General features: G+C 37.4%; 1 protein-coding gene across 1 annotated transcript in view; it reads left to right on the top strand.

The window, feature by feature from the left end:
* Positions 1–20,857, top strand: part of LOC127215314 (centrosomal protein of 290 kDa-like) — a 73,627-nt gene that overhangs the window by 48,700 nt on the left and 4,070 nt on the right. The window contains 13 exon segments of the mRNA XM_051175685.1: positions 858–1,079; positions 2,583–2,705; positions 4,512–4,657; positions 4,954–5,109; positions 6,080–6,203; positions 8,073–8,207; positions 9,652–9,738; positions 12,613–12,777; positions 13,470–13,592; positions 15,081–15,253; positions 18,394–18,535; positions 19,950–20,023; positions 20,748–20,842. Of these exon segments, the coding sequence (XP_051031642.1) occupies positions 858–1,079; positions 2,583–2,705; positions 4,512–4,657; positions 4,954–5,109; positions 6,080–6,203; positions 8,073–8,207; positions 9,652–9,738; positions 12,613–12,777; positions 13,470–13,592; positions 15,081–15,253; positions 18,394–18,535; positions 19,950–20,023; positions 20,748–20,842 (1,765 nt within the window).

Genomic DNA, 20,857 nt, shown 5'->3' with positions numbered 1-20,857 from the left:
TCAATCTTGTGGTCATAGTTAATAGTTAAAAAAGTCTATTACTAAATAAATGTATTAAAAGAAGAGTCCTTTACTGGAATAGTTGTAATATTTTTCTATTCATATGAAATGCTGTTTCTGAATGTTTCATTTTTTCAAATCTTTCTCCAAGATATATTTTTCTTTTAAACACATTATAATAATACTAATTAATATTACTAATAATTTATTCAATAAAACACTCATGCCAGGTAGTGGTGGCCCACATAAACAAGGGGATCTCTGTGAGTTCGAGGCCAGCCTGGTCCACAGAGAGAGTTCCAGAACAAAAAATCCAACAAAACAAAGAAACAAACCCACTTACTTAGTTGAATAAGCCATTACAGAGCCAATAATAACGTTTCTACCGCTGTCTTTGCTCAGGGCACCTAAGAACTCCTGTTTGTAGTCATGGCTGTTCTCAGGCTGAACCCATGTTTTCTCATCACAAAGTGCTTGAAGTCAGAGGTGTATGTTATGCTAATCTTATGTTTTAGGATCTTTAAAGCATTGCTGTATATTTGGAAGTCACTGGGTTTTTATTATTTTACCGATAACGAAATATTTTTTAAAAAATAAGTTTTGTCTTGGCTACTTGTTGAAAATGATTGCTTGATGCTTGAATTTTTTTTTTTTTTTTTTTTTTTTTTGTTAGTAAGTTGTTTTATTTGACATGAAGGGGAAATTATCTGCAGTTTCTAGTTTTCCCTTCTGTGCTATATTTAAAAATTTATATTGGAATTACATTTCTAATGTTTATTAATAGTATAACTTCAGTTTCCTCTTGCTTTCTCATTAATACTCGAAGATTTGTGAATAACACCTTTATCTCTTATTAGTCACAAATTGAAGATTTAAATGAAAATCTTTTAAAATTGAAAGAAGCTCTTAAAACAAGTAAAAACAAAGAAAATTCTCTAGCTGATGACTTAAATGATTTAAATAATCAACTGCAAAAAAAGCAAAAAGCTTATAATAAAATCCTTAGAGAGAAAGATGGGATTGATCAAGAAAATGAAGAACTGAGAAGACAGATTAAAAGACTGTCCAGTGGACTACAGGTAATATTGCATTTAATTCAGATAATATGTTTGATCTGTATATACAAGGCATGATTCTTACTCATTTATTGTGTGTGCTAAAACTGCCTTTCAGTTTCTTATTTCATGAGATGTCTACTCTTTTTATTAATTTTTTTTCATTTTACATATTAACCCCAGTTCCTGCTCCCTCCCCTTCTCCTGCTCACTCCCCTTCCCATCTCCCATCTTCTCTTCACACTGGGTAAGGCCTTCCTTGGGGAGTCAACAAAGTCTGGTGTACCAAGTTGAAGCAGGACCAAGCCCCCCCTCCCCCTATCAAGTCTGAGCAAGGTATCCCATCATAGGGATTGGGCTCCAAAAAGCCAGTTTATACACCTGGAATTGATCCTGGTCCCACTGTGAGTCAATCCCCCAACAAAGTCCAAGTCACATAACTGTCACCCACATTCAGAACCCACATTCGGCAGGCTCCCCAGCTGTCAGTCCAAAGTCTGTGAGCTCCCACGAGCTTGGGTCAGCTGTCTCTGTGGTTTTCCCCATCATGCTCTTGACCTCCCTTGTTCATATGATCCCTCCTCCCTCTCTTTAACTGAACTCCAGGATCTCTCAGCCTAGTGACTGGCTGTTGGTCACTGCATCTTCCATCAGGTACTGGATGTAGGTTCTATGATGACAATTAGAGTAGTCACTGTTTGATTAAAGGGGAAGGTCCATTCGGATACCCTCTCCACTATTGTTAGGAGTCTTAACAGAAGTCATTCTTGTAGATTCCTGAGAATTTTTCTAGCACCAGATTTCTCCCCTAACACCATAATGGCTCCCTCTGTCAAGATATCTGTCATTGTTCTCTCTCTTCATCCCTTCCCCCAACTCATTCTTCATGATCTCTCGTTTCCCCCTTCCTCCACCCCCTTCCAGTTTACCTAGTAGATCTTAACTATTTTCTCTTCCTGGGGCCCTCCATGTGTGTCCCCCTTAGGGTCCTCCTTTTTGCCTCGCTTCTCTGGGGGCTGTGGATTGTAGCCTGGTTATCCTTTGCTTTACGCCTAATATCCACTTATGAGTGGGTACATAGCATGTTTGTCTTTCTGTCTGGGTTACCTCACTATGTTTGTTTGTTTTGTTTTTCTAGTTTCATCCATTTGCCTGCAAATTTCAAAGTGTCATTGTTTGTTTGTTTCTTTTTGGTTTTTCAAAATAGGGTTTCCCTATGCAGACCTGGCTGTTTGAAATTCACTTTGTAGACCAGGCTGTCCTTGAACTTGAAGATCCATCCACCTGCCTCTGCCTCTTATGTTCTGGGATTAAAGGCGTGTGTCGCCACCTCCCAACTCTTTGATTAGTTCCTTGAGTGACCTCTGCTATAGTTCTTGTCTACAGTGGTAGCTTCCTTATTATACTGATAATCAGAATCATGTAGAAAACATGATTAATATTAGGCTCCCCAAAATTTCTATAATTGAAATAGTTACTATGCCCTTTGATGTGTATTTGTCATGTAACATATCTTAATGTTTTCAGAACAAACCTCTGCTAGATAATAAGCAAAGTTTAATTGATGAACTTCAAAAGAAAGTTAAAAAACTTGAAAGCCAACTGGAAAGAAAGGTGGACGACATAGACATAAAACCTGTGAAGGAAAAGGTATGTGAAATGTCCTCATTAATAGTTTTAAACTAAATGAAACATGTTGATAGAGAATTTCCTCTAATAGTCTAAGGGCTTCAGGCACATTGTTTATGGCCCTAAATAAAGTCGACATGTCTAAGGCCGGTTTCTGACCTGTAGGCAGTTCACTCCACTTGAGGACACACCCGCAGTGCACCTTGGTGGCATTTCCCAATATTAGATATTATCTATCTCTTCACACACTTTGTAACCCATGAGTTTACCATTCCTCCCCATCCTCTCATCTCCTTGCTCAGTCCCGATGAAGGGTTCCATTTATGCTGCAGAATTATTTATGTACCTCATACTTCATTCTCCCACATAGTATTTATATTTCTGGAGGTCAGAGTATTGTTTGATCAGGGAAGATTTTGTAGTTTTAAAAGGATACATATTAGCTGATTTAAATAAATAAGGCTATAAACTAATTTGGAGGAAGCATATTGAAGGGTCTCTAGTATTGGATACTAGTCTATAGTATTGGAGGAGATTGTTTGAATTTGACTTCAAACCACAACTCCCGGCCTTTTTAGACAAGACATCCCATTTATAGTAAACATAATGTTTCATAATATTTCCTGTAGTATTCTAAATTAAATTTAAAGTCAATGTAAGCCTCTATAATTTTAATGTTGTAAATGTACTAAATGTAATTAGTAGAAGTATAAAAATAATTTATGAAAGAATGAACACGATAATACATTATTCATATGTCAACATGTATATGATCTACACTAGAAAAATAAGGTAACCATGTATTTGTACCTTATGCAATATCAATGTGAATTTTGAGCTCCAAATATACTCTGATGTATACCTTGTAAAATGTGTTCTAATGGCAGTGCATATTGCTGCTTGTAATTTGATTTCCAACATGATAAGTAGTTGTTGCTAGTATTGTCAGTAAAATAATATCTAGCCTTTATTTTTAAAAGGCAATTGTATTCTTAATAAATTCAATGCATAGGGAGAACATAAAAATACTTGGTGTTAATATGGTGAAATGGAATTAAATTCTTAGTTCATACAGTTGTGAGAACAGCTTTAACTATATAAGCATCCAGCAGGACTTGTTCAGAACACGGGACTATTGTGTATCACACAACTTTGTTTTGTACCTTTTATTGTAATACTAGCGACGTAACACTACCATCACTGTTACCAGATAGTGTGCTCCTGTAAGACCCGATATCCATCTTTTCCATTACTTAATAGCAATTATCACAAGTTAACTTACTCAGTATATTTATATCATTTGCTTGTGTATATTGGCACCACTCAAGTTTGTTCACAAATAAAAAGTGTCAGATTTGCAAGCGTCTACTCTTTTTTCTGGTTTACACATGCTTTCTGCTCTCCGTTTCTAGAGGAGAGGCAACACTAAATAAATACAGGTGGGATGGTAACATACTGTTCATATAGACCAGAGTGAGTTACAGTATTGGGAAGTTGTCATGCTATAACAGGACTGCAGTGGTCAGTCACACAGAATTATTTTTTAGAAGCTTAAGTAAATCATGTATCTTTCACTTAATTTCTGAAGGATATTGGCATTAGTCAGAATCTTCTCTGAGACTTATCTGTTGAGGAATGCATAAAGCCTACTTAAATTGAAGGTCTTTTTTCCTAATAGTGTGCCATACCTAAAGATTCTAGAACTTATTTAACAGAATGAACTATTTAGTATTATCTTGGAAGTATAGCTTAAAATGTGGATCGGTATTTGAAATGAGATTACAAATATTGCTGATAGTTTTAGAATCCCTCTGTTACTGTTTACAGAGTGCTAGAGAAGAATTAATTAGGTGGGAAGAAGGGAAAAAGTGGCAAACCAAAGTAGAGGGAATGCGGAGCAAATTAAAAGAGAAAGAAGCGGAAGTCCACAGTCTGACGAAGCAACTGAATACTTTAAAGGAGCTTTTTGCCAAGTGAGTTAAATTTCATTATAAAACTAATACTATGTAAAGTTTTATCCTGAAATCATGTAGTTTATTTTACTTGATATGTGAAAAATTTGCTAGTTTATTTATGGTTCATATTGTATTGTGTTTGAAACATGGCATGATGTAACTTTAATTATGAATGGAATATCCGTGACTCTCAAATAAATTCGTACCAAGTACACTTACTGTATATGGGCATGACAACGACTGAACTGAGATTTAACAAACCAAACAGGAATTGTAAAAGATAGGTTTTTATCATTCCTTTTTAAACCCTACAGAGCTGATAAAGAGAAACTTACATTGCAGAAGAAACTGAAAACAACCGGCATGACTGTGGATCAGGTGTTAGGGGTGCGAGCTTTGGAGTCAGAGAAAGAGTTGGAAGAGTTAAAAAAGCGGAATCTGGACTTAGAAAATGACATACTATACATGAGGTAATCTGCTGCGTGGAATTAGTGTCTGAGTTGATAGAGAATGGCTGATTTGTCCACCTGGAAATAGATGTTGCTTAACCTATGGATTTTATTGGTTGTCTTTTTCATGCATATGCAGCTCATGAGTGAGCCTAGGTCATAAGGGACTCCTTGTCATTCCTACCTGGAACTTCCCATGCCAATTTTGTGATGCTTCCATCGTATCTCAACGTGGTTATTTGGATAGGACTGGGCTTTAGTTCACTTTGATGTTGAGTCCTTTAGCCACTGAACATGTGTACCTAAGCGGGCAAGAGGCAGGCAGAAAGAAGAAGTAAAGGGAATTATGCCATCCTCCAAAGTCGAGCAGTCTGAACATCTGAATTGTATTAATCAAATGCATATATTAAAGAGAGGATGGATGCGATATAGATAAATTCTTAGTAAAGATATAGAGATAAGAGTGGATTTTATTGTCTTTCCATTAAGTGTTTATTTGTTAAATGGAGAGAAATCCTAGACAATAAGGTTTCATAGATTTGTTTGTGCCAAAGTAAGGTGGGTCTTGTAGACAGGCAGTTAAGTTTTGGACTTGCTATCACAACATTTACTGAAAACAGTAGAACCTTGGGTCCTGAAGCTGTTTGGGAATGAAATAGATGGTATGCAATTACTATGTAATGTTTTTAAAAGAGTGGGCATTTTAGCTATTCTACATAGTTCTATAAATAAATAAAGGCACTTTAAAGGTGTTAATGTGTTCCTATCAGGATACACTTTCGCTGATGGTATAAAGAAGTCTTTGGTGGATCCCTCATAGGAAAGAATTATTTTTAATATAAATTATGCCCTAATTTATTTGTCAACTTTGGAAATTTAAAATTTTTAAGTTATAGTGTTGATCACATATATATTTTTTCTTTTCTGTATTACAATATAATACATTTGAGAACAAGTACGGTTTGTATAATAGTCTGATTGCTGTTCATAGGACCCACCAAGCTCTTCCAAGAGATTCTGTTGTGGAAGACTTACATTTACAAAATAGATACCTTCAAGAGAAACTTCGTACTTTAGAAAAACAACTTTCAAAGGATGCCTATTCCCAGTCTTTGGTAAATATACATCTTTCCTTTTTTCCCCTCAGTGTTAAAGGCATAAAGGATAATACAATTTTTCCATTATCTGGACAAAAACATTACATCCTCCTAATTGATATTGACACAGCACTTATATTAAATCCTATCTGATATGGCGGTGGCTAACTTTAAATACTTAACACTTTGTCTAAACCTTCATTGCAAAGATTCCTAGCACTTCCAGCTCAAGTTAGGGATGCTGCTGTGCATCATATTTTGCTACATCCTTGTTTCCTCTCTGATGTGGTTCATCTGGTTTCCATCATTGGTGTTAATGTTCACAGATATAGAAACAATGTTTTTCATAAAAATTCAACAGCAAAAAAATACCAGCAAAACTAAGATATGAACAGACAAAATGCCACATAAAACTACTCTCAGAACCAAAACAGAAACAACAAATGTCACTGATTTACAACACTGGCTATCTACAAATACTCTGCGGTATTATAGAAATGTTATAGATCCCACAGAATTAAGTATGAAACAATACCAAATAGTAAGTCAAAAAAAATTATCTCAGCTTTATGGATTTCTTTAACTTGATATATGAAAATACATCAGTTCCTAAAAGTAAGAAAATTAATAATTTTGTGAAAATGAAAATATGAAACATAAAAAGGAGAACAAGAATAGGGCGAGTAAGGATGGGAAAATAAAAGGACATGTAGACAAAAATGTCAGTCATGTAACATTGGTCCAGGTGGACCTACAGAGGATGACGATACTGCCACCATGCTGATCAGTACACAATCTACCAGAGATAGACAAACTTCAGGAAGAGAAAATGGTTTAGAAACAGAATCAAAGATTTCCATGTTTAATGGAGACCTTAAAATCATCCAAAGTGCGAACATTGTCAGCTTTGTGAATGACACGAATTGTTTTGTCGTTGACCAATGGTAGGAGAGCCTGAATACATGCTTATGCCCATCACCAAAGACGCTATCTTTTTTCTTGCCATTGCATTTATGCATATATATCCTGTGAATAAAAAAATTGGAACAGTGCTGCCTTCCTGCCAATGTTCTGTTAACTGTCTCATGAGATTCCTAGGTCTATCCAGAATGCTTTTGCCTCCTTTTTTATTTTTTAATATTTGGTCTGAGAAAATGTATGTTTATTTCAAATAAATATGTATCAGAAGTACAGAATAATGTTAATAATTTGAAGTATATTATAAAGGAAGGTATAAAGGTATTATTTTAAGCAAAATACCTGGGAGCTACTGTCTTGAAGTATATTATAAAGGAAGGTATAAAGGTATTATTTTAAGCAAAATACCTGGATGCTACTGTCTTCATAGCCCATTGTGTGGAGTAATGGTGAGAAACAGCCCAAAACACGATGATGACCTCCACGCATTTCACACTTCGCACACAACAGTCCTCAAATGTAGATGAGAGTCTAATTTTCTAGCCTACTTAGGATCATTTTCGAGATTCTTCTTTCAAAAATCATAAAATTTAGTAAAAAATAAGCATAACAACCCAGGATATCTTCATATGGGGAAAAAAATTAAATTCGGTGTTTAGTGTATTTCAGAAGACAAAACTGATAACTTTATTTCAAGAAATGAATGAGTATCTTCTGGAGAAAGAAATTGCAGTGGTTATAGACATATGCATTTTTAAGCCATACTTGACTTTGCTTTCTGTTTTAATTTTTAAAAATCACCTTTTCTGGAGGCTTTGTAAACCATCTTACTTGGTTTTGGTTGTATGTAAAATATGCTATTTTCCCCCCAACATTCCTTTTTAAAAATTCATTTTTGGCAATGTTTCCTGGCGTATGTCTCTGTGGCTTTTGTTAAATGTTGAATATACTCTAAATTTCATTTTCCAGACTTCAGAAATAGAGTCAGATGATCATTGTCAAAAAGAAGGAGAACTTCAAAGGGAAAACTTGAAGCTGTCATCTGAAAATATTGAGCTGAAATTTCAACTTGAACAAGCAAATAAAGATTTGCCAAGACTAAAGGTAAATTTAATTTCATTATGATGCCTAAGTTCACCACACACTTAAATTTACTTATGTCATTTTCTGATATGAATATTCAGATATTATTCAGAATATTCAGATATAAGATATCTTTGTGATGTTATGTTATATACATTTCCTCATTTAAGAGGCATTTGAGTCCCTACTTATAGCAGACATGCATTTAGTTAGCAGTCATTAAAAATGCAAGCATCAATAAAACGTCTTCTGATGAGGAAGATGCCAATCAACAAACAAACAAATTAGTGTGTAAAGAGCTGATGTGAGGGATCACTAAGGGAAATAGGGATCATGATTAGTAGAGAGGGGTTAGATAACGAGAGAGCTTGCATAGCAGGGCTGGTGGAGAAGTGAGGAACTGGGTCATACAGACACTAAGAATTCTACACGATAGAAGTTGTACTGATAATACGGAGCCCAGACAAATTGTGTATAAATGTTTGTTTTCATTTAATTGGACTGTTATATAAAATTAAATAAAATTAAAAAAAAAAAGAGAATTAACTGGAAAAAAAAGAAAAAAAAAAGAAGCCCAGACAATAGAAGTGTCAAGTTCATGTGATCCAAGGTAAGAAATATAAGAAATTTCTTATATCTCATTAATAATTGTAATAACTTAAATGTAATTGTTTCTTAGAAGTGTTACTTCTAAATTAGTGCTAATGTTAATCTCTGGTTTCCTACATTTTCCCCTATTATGGTGATAGCTTTTTTCTTGGCTAGCAAACTGACTTATTTTCTAATCAAGAACATTAGCATTCTGTCATTCCCAATAGCAGTGATGCTATTACACTTCATGCTTCTCGTTCTGATTTATACTCTGAGAAGAGCAGTGGGGTGGCCTCAGTCCTTTTCCTGGGGAAGTATCTGTGTGTGTGCATTATGGGACAACAACTCAGAGTTTTTAAATGATTATATGCTGTCTAGTATTTAATTTATTGAACATGTACTCACATCACAGTCCCTCAAGGGAGATCAGGGCAGGAACCTGGAAGCAGCAGCTGAGGCCAAGGAGGAGAGCTGCTTCCTGCTTGCTCCTTAGAGCTTTCTCAGCCTGCTTTCTTGTAACCCTCCAGGACCACCTGCCAAGACTGACATCACCCACAGTGAGCTGGAGTCTTCCACACCCATCTTTAATCAAGAAAACACACCACAGGCCTGTAGCCTTCCTGGTGGCATTTTCTCAGTTGGGGTTCCTTCCGCTCACGTGACTCCAGCTTGTGACCAGCTGGCAAAAACTAGCCAGTACATGTCTTACATCAAAAGTTCTTTTGAGGCACAACTGTTGAGTTTGGTCCTATAGTTGAGGTTTTTTTTTTTTTTTTTTTTTTTTTTTTTTTAATTCAGATAATTTTCTTCCTCTTTTTTTCAAGGGCTATTGTATTGTCATGACAAATTGCTGTTGTTTTCTTTTATCTTTTAGAATCAAGTAAGAGATTTGAAGGAAATGTGTGAATTTCTTAAGAAAGGAAAAATGGAAGTTGAACGGAAACTTGGTCAGGTCAGAGGGGTAAGTTTCCGTTTTTAGGAAGCCAGAGCCAAGGGTTTAAGCTGCTGTTGCTCTTGTAGAGTGGTAAACACTGAAGCACTCGTGATACAAAAGTTCATTTGGGTAATAATATTAGGACACACATGATGCATTCTGTGTGAATACTGAGAATATTAATTGACAGTCAACATTTGTTTTAAAGTGAACATGTGTAATCTTGTATGTACAATAAATATGTATGTAATTTTGTCATCTTTAAGGAGTATAAAAATTATAAAGAAAGAATATTTGACATTTTAAAAGTATATATTAAAGTTTTATATAAATGTTTTAGGATTTTTCTTTGCATATCATGAATGCCAACTAAAATTTTAGTACTTTTATTAATTCTTAGAAAATTTGGTACAATTTATTTGGATCATATTAACCTCCAACTCCTTTCCTTTACCTTCTCCCAGCCCACCCCTCTTTTCTCTGACCCTCCAACTTTGTATCCTTCTTTTTTTAAGTTAATAACCCACAGACTCCAATTTATGCTGTCCATATACTTCTAGGTGTGTGGTCATCCAATAAAGCATGGTCAACCTACCCAGAGCCATACCTTTAATGCAAAACAGACTCTCCCTTTGTAGAACTCATCAGTTATTTATAGCTCCTAAGTTTAGGGGTGCAGGTTTACTAACCTCTTCCCTACCCATGCTAGAATGTCAGTTGCCTTTATCTGCTGGTTTTGCATAGGCAACCACAGCTGTTGTGAGTTCATGACTGTAGCAGGCCTGTCCTGCCTAGAACCCAGTTCAGCGTATCCATTTACTCAGCTGTTGAAAATTAACTAAATAGTGAAATACCTTTGTCAATGTCTTCATTAGGTCATTTATTAACAAATTAAATTTTTATGTTAACAGAAATTGAATTTCTGTTAATATATGACCTATTAGAGAAAATCACCACTATAATGATTACTTATGAGCTACTTAAACTCATCATTTCACTTTTGTCATTTTATTCTGTGAAAAGACACTTTTTATGTGCCAGGTTAGTGGTTCTCATCCTTCCTGATGCTGTGACCCTTTAATACAGTTCCTCATGCTGTGGTGACCACAACTATAAAATTATTTTTGTTGCTGCTTCATGATTGCAATTTTGCAACTTTTATTTATTGTAATGTAAATATCTATGTTTTGTGATGGTCATTGGAAGCCCTGGTCAAAGTTCAACCCCCAAAAGTTATGACCCATAGGTTGAGAACCACCGTACTAGGAAGAACGCTAGCCAAAAGCTATTTACTTACTTGGATCACACATCAGATAGCATGCTTAAGCTGTTACTAACTATATGATTTAAGAAGTGGGATTTAAGTGATTGAAGGAAGATTTAAATATATTTAAGCCCTGGTTTTCTTTTATATGGAGTGAGTTTATAATTCCTATATCACTTATTTTAGAAAGCACTGAATTAGCACAATCTTTAGAATCAGAGATAAGTTGTTTTTATTCTTTGCTCTTTGGGGGCCTGCCAGTCATCTCCCAAATAAATACATGGAGATTTATTATTAATTATGAATGCCTGGCCTTAGCTTGACTTGTTTCTACCCATCTTTTCTTAAATTATCCTGTCTACTTTTTGCCTCTGGGCTTTTATATTTTTCTAATTTTGTATATCTTTTCTTTCCTTACTCTGTGGCTGGCTGTGTTGCTGGATGGCTGGGCCCTGTCATTCTACTCTCTCTTCTCCATCCTCTTCATGTATTTCTCCTTCTACTTATTCTCTGCCTGCCAGCCTTGCCTATTTCTCTCTTCTGTCTAGCTATTGACCACTCAGCTCTTAATTGGACCAATAAAGTGTTTTAGACAGGCAAAGTAACACAGCTTCACAGAGATTTTCTAGGTAAACTGGGGGTAGGAGGGTGGTAAACTCGATGAGAACATGAGGAAACAGGAAGGTTTTAGTTGGGGGAGGAATAGGGTTGGAGAGCAAGGAAAGAGATATCTCAATAGAGGGAGTCATTGTGGAGTTAGGAGAAACCTGATTCTAGGGAAATTCCCAGGAATCCATAGGATGACCCCAGCTACAACCCCTAGCATTAGTGGAGAGGATTCCTGAGCTGGCTTTCCCCTGTAATCAGATTGGTGACTACAGTAACTGTCATCATAGAACCTTCATCAAGTAACTGATAGAAGCAAAGGCAGAGATCCATAGCCAAGCACCGGGCTGAGCTAGCTACAGGAGTCCAGTCAAGGAGGGGAAGAGAAGGAATATATGAGCAAGGGGTGTCAAGATCACGACAGGGGAAACTCATACAGACAGTTGACCTGAACTGGGAGCTCATGGATTCTAGACCAACAGCTGGAGAGTTTGCAGGGGACCAAACCAGGCCTTGTGTATGTGGAGAACAGTTTTGTAGCCTGGTCTGTGTGTGGGACCCCTGGCAGTGGGACCAGCATCTACCCCCTAGTGCATGAACTGGCTTTTTGAAGGCCATTCCATATGGTGGGATGCCTTGCTCAGCCCTGATTTGGGGGTGGGGGAGCTTGGTTCTGCCTCAACTGAATGTGACAGGTTGTTGACTCCCCATGGGAGGCCTTATCCTTTCTAAAGAGTAAATGGGGGTGGGTGGGGGAAGGACAGGGGGAGAAGAGGGAGGGGAGGGAGGGGAAACTATGGTTGGTATGTAAAATGAATAAAAAAATAAAATAAGAAAAATGTAACATGAAAGGATGTAACACATCTTTGCATCATTAAACAAATATTTATAGCATTAAACAAATATTCTACAATTAAAGATATAACACAAATTTAACTAATATTCCACAACACATTAATAGATCTTTTTGACATTAGTATATTATAGTCTATAAGATACAAAGTTTGAAAAATTTGTATATTCTCTTATAGTCCGGTAGAAGTGGAAAGACAATCCCAGAGCTAGAAAAAACTATTGGGTTAATGAAGAAAGTAGTTGAAAAAGTCCAAAGAGAAAATGAACAATTGAAAAAAGTATCAGGAATACTCACTAGTGAGAAAATGGCAAATATTGAAGAAGAAAATGAAAAATTAAAGGTAATTTTTATTTGATTTTATATGAATGTTTTACTATTTTAGTTTACATTGTTTTTTAAGGGAAATGTTAAATATACAGTACACCAAATGTCATTAATGAATGCAGTTGTATTTTGAAGTCAGAACAGATTTATCGGCAAGAAATCTAAAGCTAGCTAGAGTAGCCCCCTTTAGTCTTCTTTACTATTTCTGGACCAATTGTTCTTTTCTGGTGGTAGAGTAATTATGTGTATTCATTTAGATTTGTAAAGAGGGGGACTCTGTGCGGTTCCTTGTATTTCCTTTACATCTTAACCTCATTTTAATGTACAGGCAAGGCTGGATAGGAACATTGTTATAGGCAAGTTCATTTGTGAAAAGGCTTTAATTGTAATCACATCAAGTACAATATCTAAAACTACTTACCTTGAATTAAGTTTTAGGAGTTTAAGTAACAATCTTTATTTTTTACACTTAAAAGAATTAAAATATAATTGCTTCTTGTTTCCCTACCCATTTCCTTCCCCGTCACTTCCCATTCTCCCTCCATTACTTTTCTCAAATTCATGGCCTCTTTTTTCTTATTGTTACATATAATGTGAATAAATCATAAATAAACTTGCAAAGTCCATTTAATGTTGCTTGTATGATTTCATCTAAATATTCATTTTATTGATTTTTGTTTCATTATATGTTGCTTTATCAATTACCAGACTGAATTAGAAAAGCTTAAAGCTCACTTTGGACGTCAGTTGAGTATACAATATGAATCCAAGAACAGAGGCACAGAGAGAATTATTGCTGAAAATGAACGGCTTCGGAAAGAACTTAAGAAAGTAAGACACTAATGATAGGTTACATTTATTTTCATTAAGTGACATACCTTGGCAAAATTAAAATTGATAGGTCCGTGATGCAATGTCTGTTCATAGTGCATCTTAAGAATTATAGAACTGCTACATTTATATGACAATTTAGAGCTAAGGTGGTTGTCAGGAAGAAACTGCTCAGTCTAGTTTCTGTTCCTAGTTCTGTTACTTATTGTTCCCAGCTGAATAATGTCTCTTTGTTCCTCATATATGGAGTTGGGAGTAGTAAATATACCTATATTTTAGCTGGGCATGGCATACGGCATTGAATGCCTATTTATTCCCATACTTAGGCAGTACAAGAAAGAGAGTCCAGCCTGGACTACATTGGGAACTCAGCTCAAAAGAAACATACACATAACACAGATGTCACAGGGCTGTTGAGAAGTTTAAATGAGTGTATATATGTGTGTGTGTGTGTGTGTGTGTGTGTGTGTGTGTGTGTGTGTGTGTTTGTGTGTGTGTGTGTATCTTAGAGCAATGTCCAACTTATAGAGCAAAGAACATAACTGTTTTATTAAGAATCCTTTCCATTTAAATGCTTTTTATCTTTTTTATTTTAAAATAATCTTTTCTCATTTTATGTACCAATCCAAGTTCCCGTTCCTTCCCTTCCTCCTGCTCTTCCCCCTTCCCCCCACCCCAATCTACTCCTCAAACAGGGTAAGGCTTCCCATGGGGAGTCACTTTGAGGCAGGACCAAGGCCCTCCCTCCTAGATCTAGGTTGAGCAAGGTATCCCTACAAAGAAAATGGGCTCCAAAAAGCCAGCAAGCAGTATATCTAGGTTGAGCAAGGTATCCCTACAAAGAAAATGGGCTCCAAAAAGCCAGCAAGCAGTAGGAATAAATCCTGGTCCCACTGCCAGTGGCCCAGGGACTGCCCAAGCTACACAACCATCACAAATATATCCCTTACTCCTGACAAATGGGTATTATTTTCAACAGACATTATCTAGTGAATGAGTTGGGATTATAATCCTAAAGACTTTTAAAACAGTAACTCATTGTATTGTAAAGCCAGAGCCGTGCCATCTTGAATCTTCATGTTCATTAGTGGAAATAACCTGTCACTTACACACTGTTTGTGTTAATAGCCAGGACTCTTTAAGTCAATAGAGTCAAAACAAGCATCTTTTAAGGTGTAGCAAGGTTAACTATCTCATTGTTCTGAACATTTTCCTGAGAAACAAATGACAAATTTAAAGTATCTACTAGATTCCTTAGGTAATATGTACTTGTAAATACATTTCACTGCCTTCATTTACTTGATCTTTTGTATTAAGTACTATGACTATATTGCTATTTTACAGGAATAAGAACATTTTTACAGCCCTAAAACAATATAGCTGCAGCTAATTTTATATTTCCCAGCTTATAGTGACAAATTTAAATACCCAATATCTATGAGAACAGTTCTGTTTCTTTATAATGTACTAATAAGCCTTCACTGATAGGAAATGGAAGCTTCAGAGAATCTGAGGATAGCTAAGAACAACTTAGAGCTGGTCAATGACAAGATGGCGCTTCAACTAGAAGAGACTGCAAAGAAATTGCAGTTTGCAGAAAGTAGAGGGCCACAGCTGGAAGGTGCAGACAGCGAGAGCTGGAAGTCAATTGTGGTTACAAGGTAGGATCAGAGAGTTTCAAACTTGTTCGAAGTGTAATCAACTGTAACTCTAGCATCATTGGCTTAAAAAAATATGCTCAATAACCCAGTTATTTCCTGATGAACAGTTTGGTTGTTTATCCGTGCCTCTTCATTCTGTCTTAGAATGACCAAAACTGTTTCTTCCTTAAGTGTTTAGCTAGCTTTATTGGCAGGCTACAGAACAAAGCACAGCTGAAATGGGGCTAATTTCCTGGAGCTAGGTGTGCATCATGAAGCTGCTGTCAGCCATGGCGTAGGGATGCTGCCCAGCCTTCTCCTGGACAATGCGTTTCTGCAGCTGTAGCTTCAGCTTCTTGATTTTGTTCATTTATTTCTACCACAAATATTACTACACACCTGGGCTGTTTTATCCCAATCTGTGCTGCTCTGGATCTGGAATGAGCTGCATTGCTTTAAGTTAGTTGTGTAATGGTCAATTTTCTTTACAGAGAGCTCAACAGATGAACATAGCAGTATTGTTAGTGTCTTACTGGCCTCCACTTTCTTGTCATTTTGTCCCTTCCTGGGAACACTTCTATCAGGATACTGAATGTATGCCTATGGTACTAACTGTTCTGAAAGCCAACTCTATTTTACCGTATCTGCCCAGTTACTTGCATTTATACATTCCCTGTGATGTTCTCAGAGGCCACATGTGCCCTATCTGTAATGACTTGACAGGAAACATGACACACATCGTCACTCCAACTAAAAAGAGAGCTGAAGCAATGTGAGATATCTTGTTCTCTAGGGGGCCTTATATTGCATGTACTTCTGTCAGCCAATTTTAAGGAAAACAGAAAAGGCTAAGTAGGGCATATTGGAGAGCACTCAGATAGATGGCTGTAATCCTGGAGAAGAGTGCTTTTTCCTACCCTAGACTACTAAAGTAGTCAGAGTTCAGAGTTCCCTTACAGTTCTCACTTTCCTGTCTGCAGACTGGGAACAAGAGCTCTGTGTGAATGTGAACACCCAAAAGTGTGATGGTGTGAAGGGGAGAAAAGCCCCATTGTCTTGGACCCTGTGGCCTTGGGCCAGTAGCTGTCAGTTGACTTTTAAGAGCCACTATTTTCTTATGTTGTCACATATGCTGAGTTGCTCTGAGATTTACTTCTTCCACTAATAGTCACTCAGCATCTGGTCCTGTCACATTGTGTACGTCAGGTTATTTCTAAAAAGCCCAACTCACTTAGGTGCCTTACAGAAACAGCCTCTGTAAGGAAAGTCCGGCTTTTCACGGTGACATTTCATAAATTATATCCCTTCTGTGGCTCAAGATGTTTTTAACTGTGGAGATAATAGACCCTACCCTTATTTCTCTATGGCGCTATGAGGTAACAAAAATGCTTGCTTTATTGGCATAACAAATGATTTACAGTGTTAAGACAGTTGTGGGTTGATGGCACTATTTAACCATAATTGAAGGTGATTTTACATGTAAAACATTTGTGAGTTCCTATTCTGAGAACTGCATGTAGGGAAATCTTCAGTAAACCTAAGTCCAACTTGTTTTTGAAATGCTGTTTATCCAAGCTGAGCTCAAATTCTATCTTGGTCTTCCAAGGGCTGAGTGTTCCAGTACTGAATGATGCTAGGAGGAACCGGGGACTTGTACGGGCTATTTAGATGGGGCAGTCTGATCAAGAAGGTCTTTATTCTTGGGTGGTTTTCATAGTCATTCACTGTTCTATTGCTGTGAAAAGATGCCATGACCAAGACACTTCTTATAAAACAGCATTTTACTGGGGGCTCACTTACAGTTTCAGAGGTTTAGTAGTCTATTATAATCATGGCAGGAGCATGATGGCACACAGGCAGCCATGTGTAGGGCCAGAGCAGTGTATGCTGCCATATGCTGCATTATATGCTGATCTGTAGGCAGCAGGCAGAGCAAACACTGGGCCTGGTGAGGGGCTTTTGATACCTCAAAGTCCATCCCCAGTAACATACTTCCTCCAACAAGGCCATGGCTCCTAATCCTTTCTTAGTTCTACTCTCTGGTGACTAAGCATTCAAATATATAAACTTACTTGGGGGGGGGGGGCGTGGAAGGTCATTTTCATTCAGACCACCATAGTAATGGCTTTTGAACAGAGAAGGCTTTTGAACAGAGAAATGGATGAAGGAGGAATGAACTTCAGTTACCATTGACCTTTGATATGTCTTTCGTAGTTAGGATCTGCCAAGTAAGCGTACCCTTCTAATCTGTTCGTAAGGTCTGTCCAAAATTACTTGACAGGACTTAGGTAATCATAACTGCCCTTCCTTGTGTTGTCCTTGTCAGATAATTTTTCTGAACCAGTACCATCCTTTGTTAATTTATCTATAAGACATGATACATTATTTTCCTCTGGAAAAGTTTGAATACCATAAGCACTATCTTCCTCTAAGTATATGCCTGTAAAACTACTGGGATCAATTTTTTAAAGATTTTGCTACTGGATCTCTTTAAGGCTGTTTGTCATTTCCCTACTCGTTATAAATATGTGTAGATTTATCCATCCCAGTGTGCAGTGTCCCTCACTCCTGATTTTTTCCTCCATCCCACAGTGTGCAGAGTTTCCCTCACTCCTGCTTTCTTCCTCCATCCCACAGTGTGCAGAGTCCCTCACTCCTGCTTTCTTCCTCCATCCCACAGTGTGCAGAGTTTCCCTCACTCCTGCTTTCTTCCTCCATCCCACAGTGTGCAGTGTCCCTCACTCCTGCTTTTGAACAACTTGTTCTTGCTGTAGTGCCCCTTGGGAATGTTCTACCTTAACACCTCCAGGGGTAAGGGAGGGGACTGGATATGGGGTAATATATGATAGTCTAATGAATTAGATACTTTCCTATGCCTGAAATAAGGTATCAACCTAAGAGTTTTACAGTTGCCAAAGTCAATTTCCACCTCAGATCTTAAACTCTTTACGATCATTTTAATTTTCTATTTTAATTAGCACATGTTAATTGGGATGCTTATTCATCAACACCACTTTTTTTTTTTACTGCTAAATATGCAGCCAAAGGTTTGACTAGAGTAGTATAATGTAGTCTTGAATATTTTATTGTGACTTAGGCTGAATGATGAATTAGTGAAATTACATATTAATGCCCATAGTAATTTTTCTTTATATTTTTAGAATGTATGAGACCAAGATAAAAGAGTTTGAAAGTGATATTGCCAAAAAGAATCAAAGCATTATTGACCTTAAACAGCTTGTTCGAGAAGCAACACAGAGAGAACAAAAAGCTAAGAAACACACAGAAGATCTTGAACAACAGGCATGTACATGTAATAGTCTCTAAATGATAAAACAATGTAACTTTTCTCAAGACAATCCCTGAATTGCCGAAGGTGAATCCCTGACCTCCTGACTAGTGTCTCTCCTAGGAGACTCAGCTCGTGAACAGTACTTAACTCATCCACATATGTAAACCACAAAGTGGATCGTCACAACTTGATTCTCTTACTCTTCACATCCAGTGCTCAGTGTGGAAGCCACTGCTTATAGCTTAGTTACTGTAGTCATTTCCTAACTGGTCCCTGGGCTTCCCCTTGCATCATTTCACCTGTTCTATACTACTGGTCTGTTCTCTACAGCTGTTAAATAATCCTGTAACACACAGAGCAGATTATAGTAGTGTTATTCTGAGACTCTTGTAGTAGTTCCCCATCACCCTGGAATGAAACTTGCTAACAGTTCTTTTTATAGCCTGTATCTATGAACAAGGTCTGACACTTTGCATCTTCTACCAGGTGTCCCAACATTAACCCTTTCAAGCTTTTGAACAACTGAAACTCATTTAGGCTTCAGGTCTTTATACCCACTTGGTGTCTAGAACACTCGTCACTATTCCCAATATTTCTATAACCGACTCCTGAACTTCTATCTGTGCTTAAATGGAGGCCTTCAGAGACAAGACCAGCAGTCTGTTACCCTGTTCTCCCTAGATTCTGTCCGTGGACAGCCCATGCTCCCCATCCTGCCCTGTCACATCCCATCTCATATGACAGTATTGTTTTTTTACTCTTTTTTGGGGGGCCCACCACCCAAATAAATCACACGTGGAGACTTATTCTTAGTTATGAATGCCCGGCCTTAGCTTGGCTGGTTTCTTGCCAGCTTTACTTAAATTATTCCATGTAACTTTTGCCTCTGGGCTTTTCCCTTTTCTTACTTCTGTGTGTCTTACTTCATGCTGGCTGGGTGGCTGACCCCTGATGTTCTCCTCTCCTTGTTCTCATATTCCTCCTCTTCCTTATTTCTCCTTGAATTTATCCTTTCTGCCTGCCAGCCCTGCCTGTCCTTGCTCCTCCCTCGCTATCAGCTATTCAGCTCTTTATTAGGACCCCCAGGTGTTTTAGACAGGCACAGTAATACAGCTTCGCACAGTTAAACAAACACAGCATAAACAAAAGCCACACACCTGAAGCTAGTATTCCTCCCTCAGTAAAAGTCAAAGGCCTCTCTCTGTAAGAGATCCCAGCTATTCTGTATGCTGTGTCCTCACTACCTTGGGCAGCAGTGTGCTGCTCAAGCGTTGATGGCCTGACTGCATAGACCGGAACACAGAACTGTGGCTTCATGCTTCCAAAGACCCAAATGTTATACTTTATTAAAAGTTAGTCTTTTTATAATCTCTTACTTCCGTGCCAAACTTCTATCTTCTAACTAATGGTTCTTTGTGCTCAAAGATTGAGATCCTCAAAACCCTTCCTGAAGGTGTGGAGACAGATCAAGGGCTTATCCAGGAACTCCAGCTCCTTAGGTATGGGTTAATGTGTTTAGTTAACTACTTAAGTATTTTTAACATGTTTTCTCTTTTCCTTTTGTGTGTGAGTGCATGTGCATGTGTACACATATACATGCTCGGGGTGGGATTTGGTATGTGCAAGCCATCTGTGAAGGAAGGTCAGTGGACAACTTGCAAGAGTTGGTTCTTTCCTTCCAAGAACTGAAATCAGGCCATAATCCTCACCATGCACCCTTACCCACAACCAAATTTGCCACACTTAAAGACTAGAGCTTTTCAAAGTTGATTATTATTCCATGCTTCTAATATAGTCTGGACACAGGAAAGAGGGGGAGCTCAAATCTAATATTTCCAGAATGTAACTTAAATTTTTCTAGCAGCATGGAATTAAACTGTGGTATTGCAGAAGCAAATCCTAATGAAAGAGAAACAAGTAATTCTATGCTTCTAGGAGTTTCTGCAGCCTCCTCTCATTGTAAGAGAAGCACTCTTGAAAATAACATTATGACTAAGATTAGGAAAAACTGAGAATTTGTGTTTTTGGGAATGAATCCATGAACCCTACCTAGAGAGTAAATGTTTACCTTGATGACCCTGCTGCCATCTCTCCCAGAATTAGCTGTGCCCTTGGCAAAAGACTATGTTTTGAGTACTGTATATGGCTTTATAGGAAATGCCCACATAACTTACAGACTGAACCCACTGTTTATTTTTCTAACATGCTATCATTGTGTTGTAGATTAGCCAACAGTAAGCTGGATAAAGAAAAGGCAGAACTAATCCATCAGGTAGAAGTTAACAAGGACCAAACTGGGGTTGAAAGCAGCGCACCTGGTAATGTATTTTGTC

The sequence above is a fragment of the Phodopus roborovskii genome, unplaced genomic scaffold (assembly GCF_943737965.1).
Source record: "Phodopus roborovskii unplaced genomic scaffold, PHOROB, whole genome shotgun sequence".
Lineage (NCBI taxonomy): Eukaryota > Metazoa > Chordata > Mammalia > Rodentia > Cricetidae > Phodopus > Phodopus roborovskii.
This window is presented reverse-complemented; position numbering and strand designations above follow the sequence as displayed.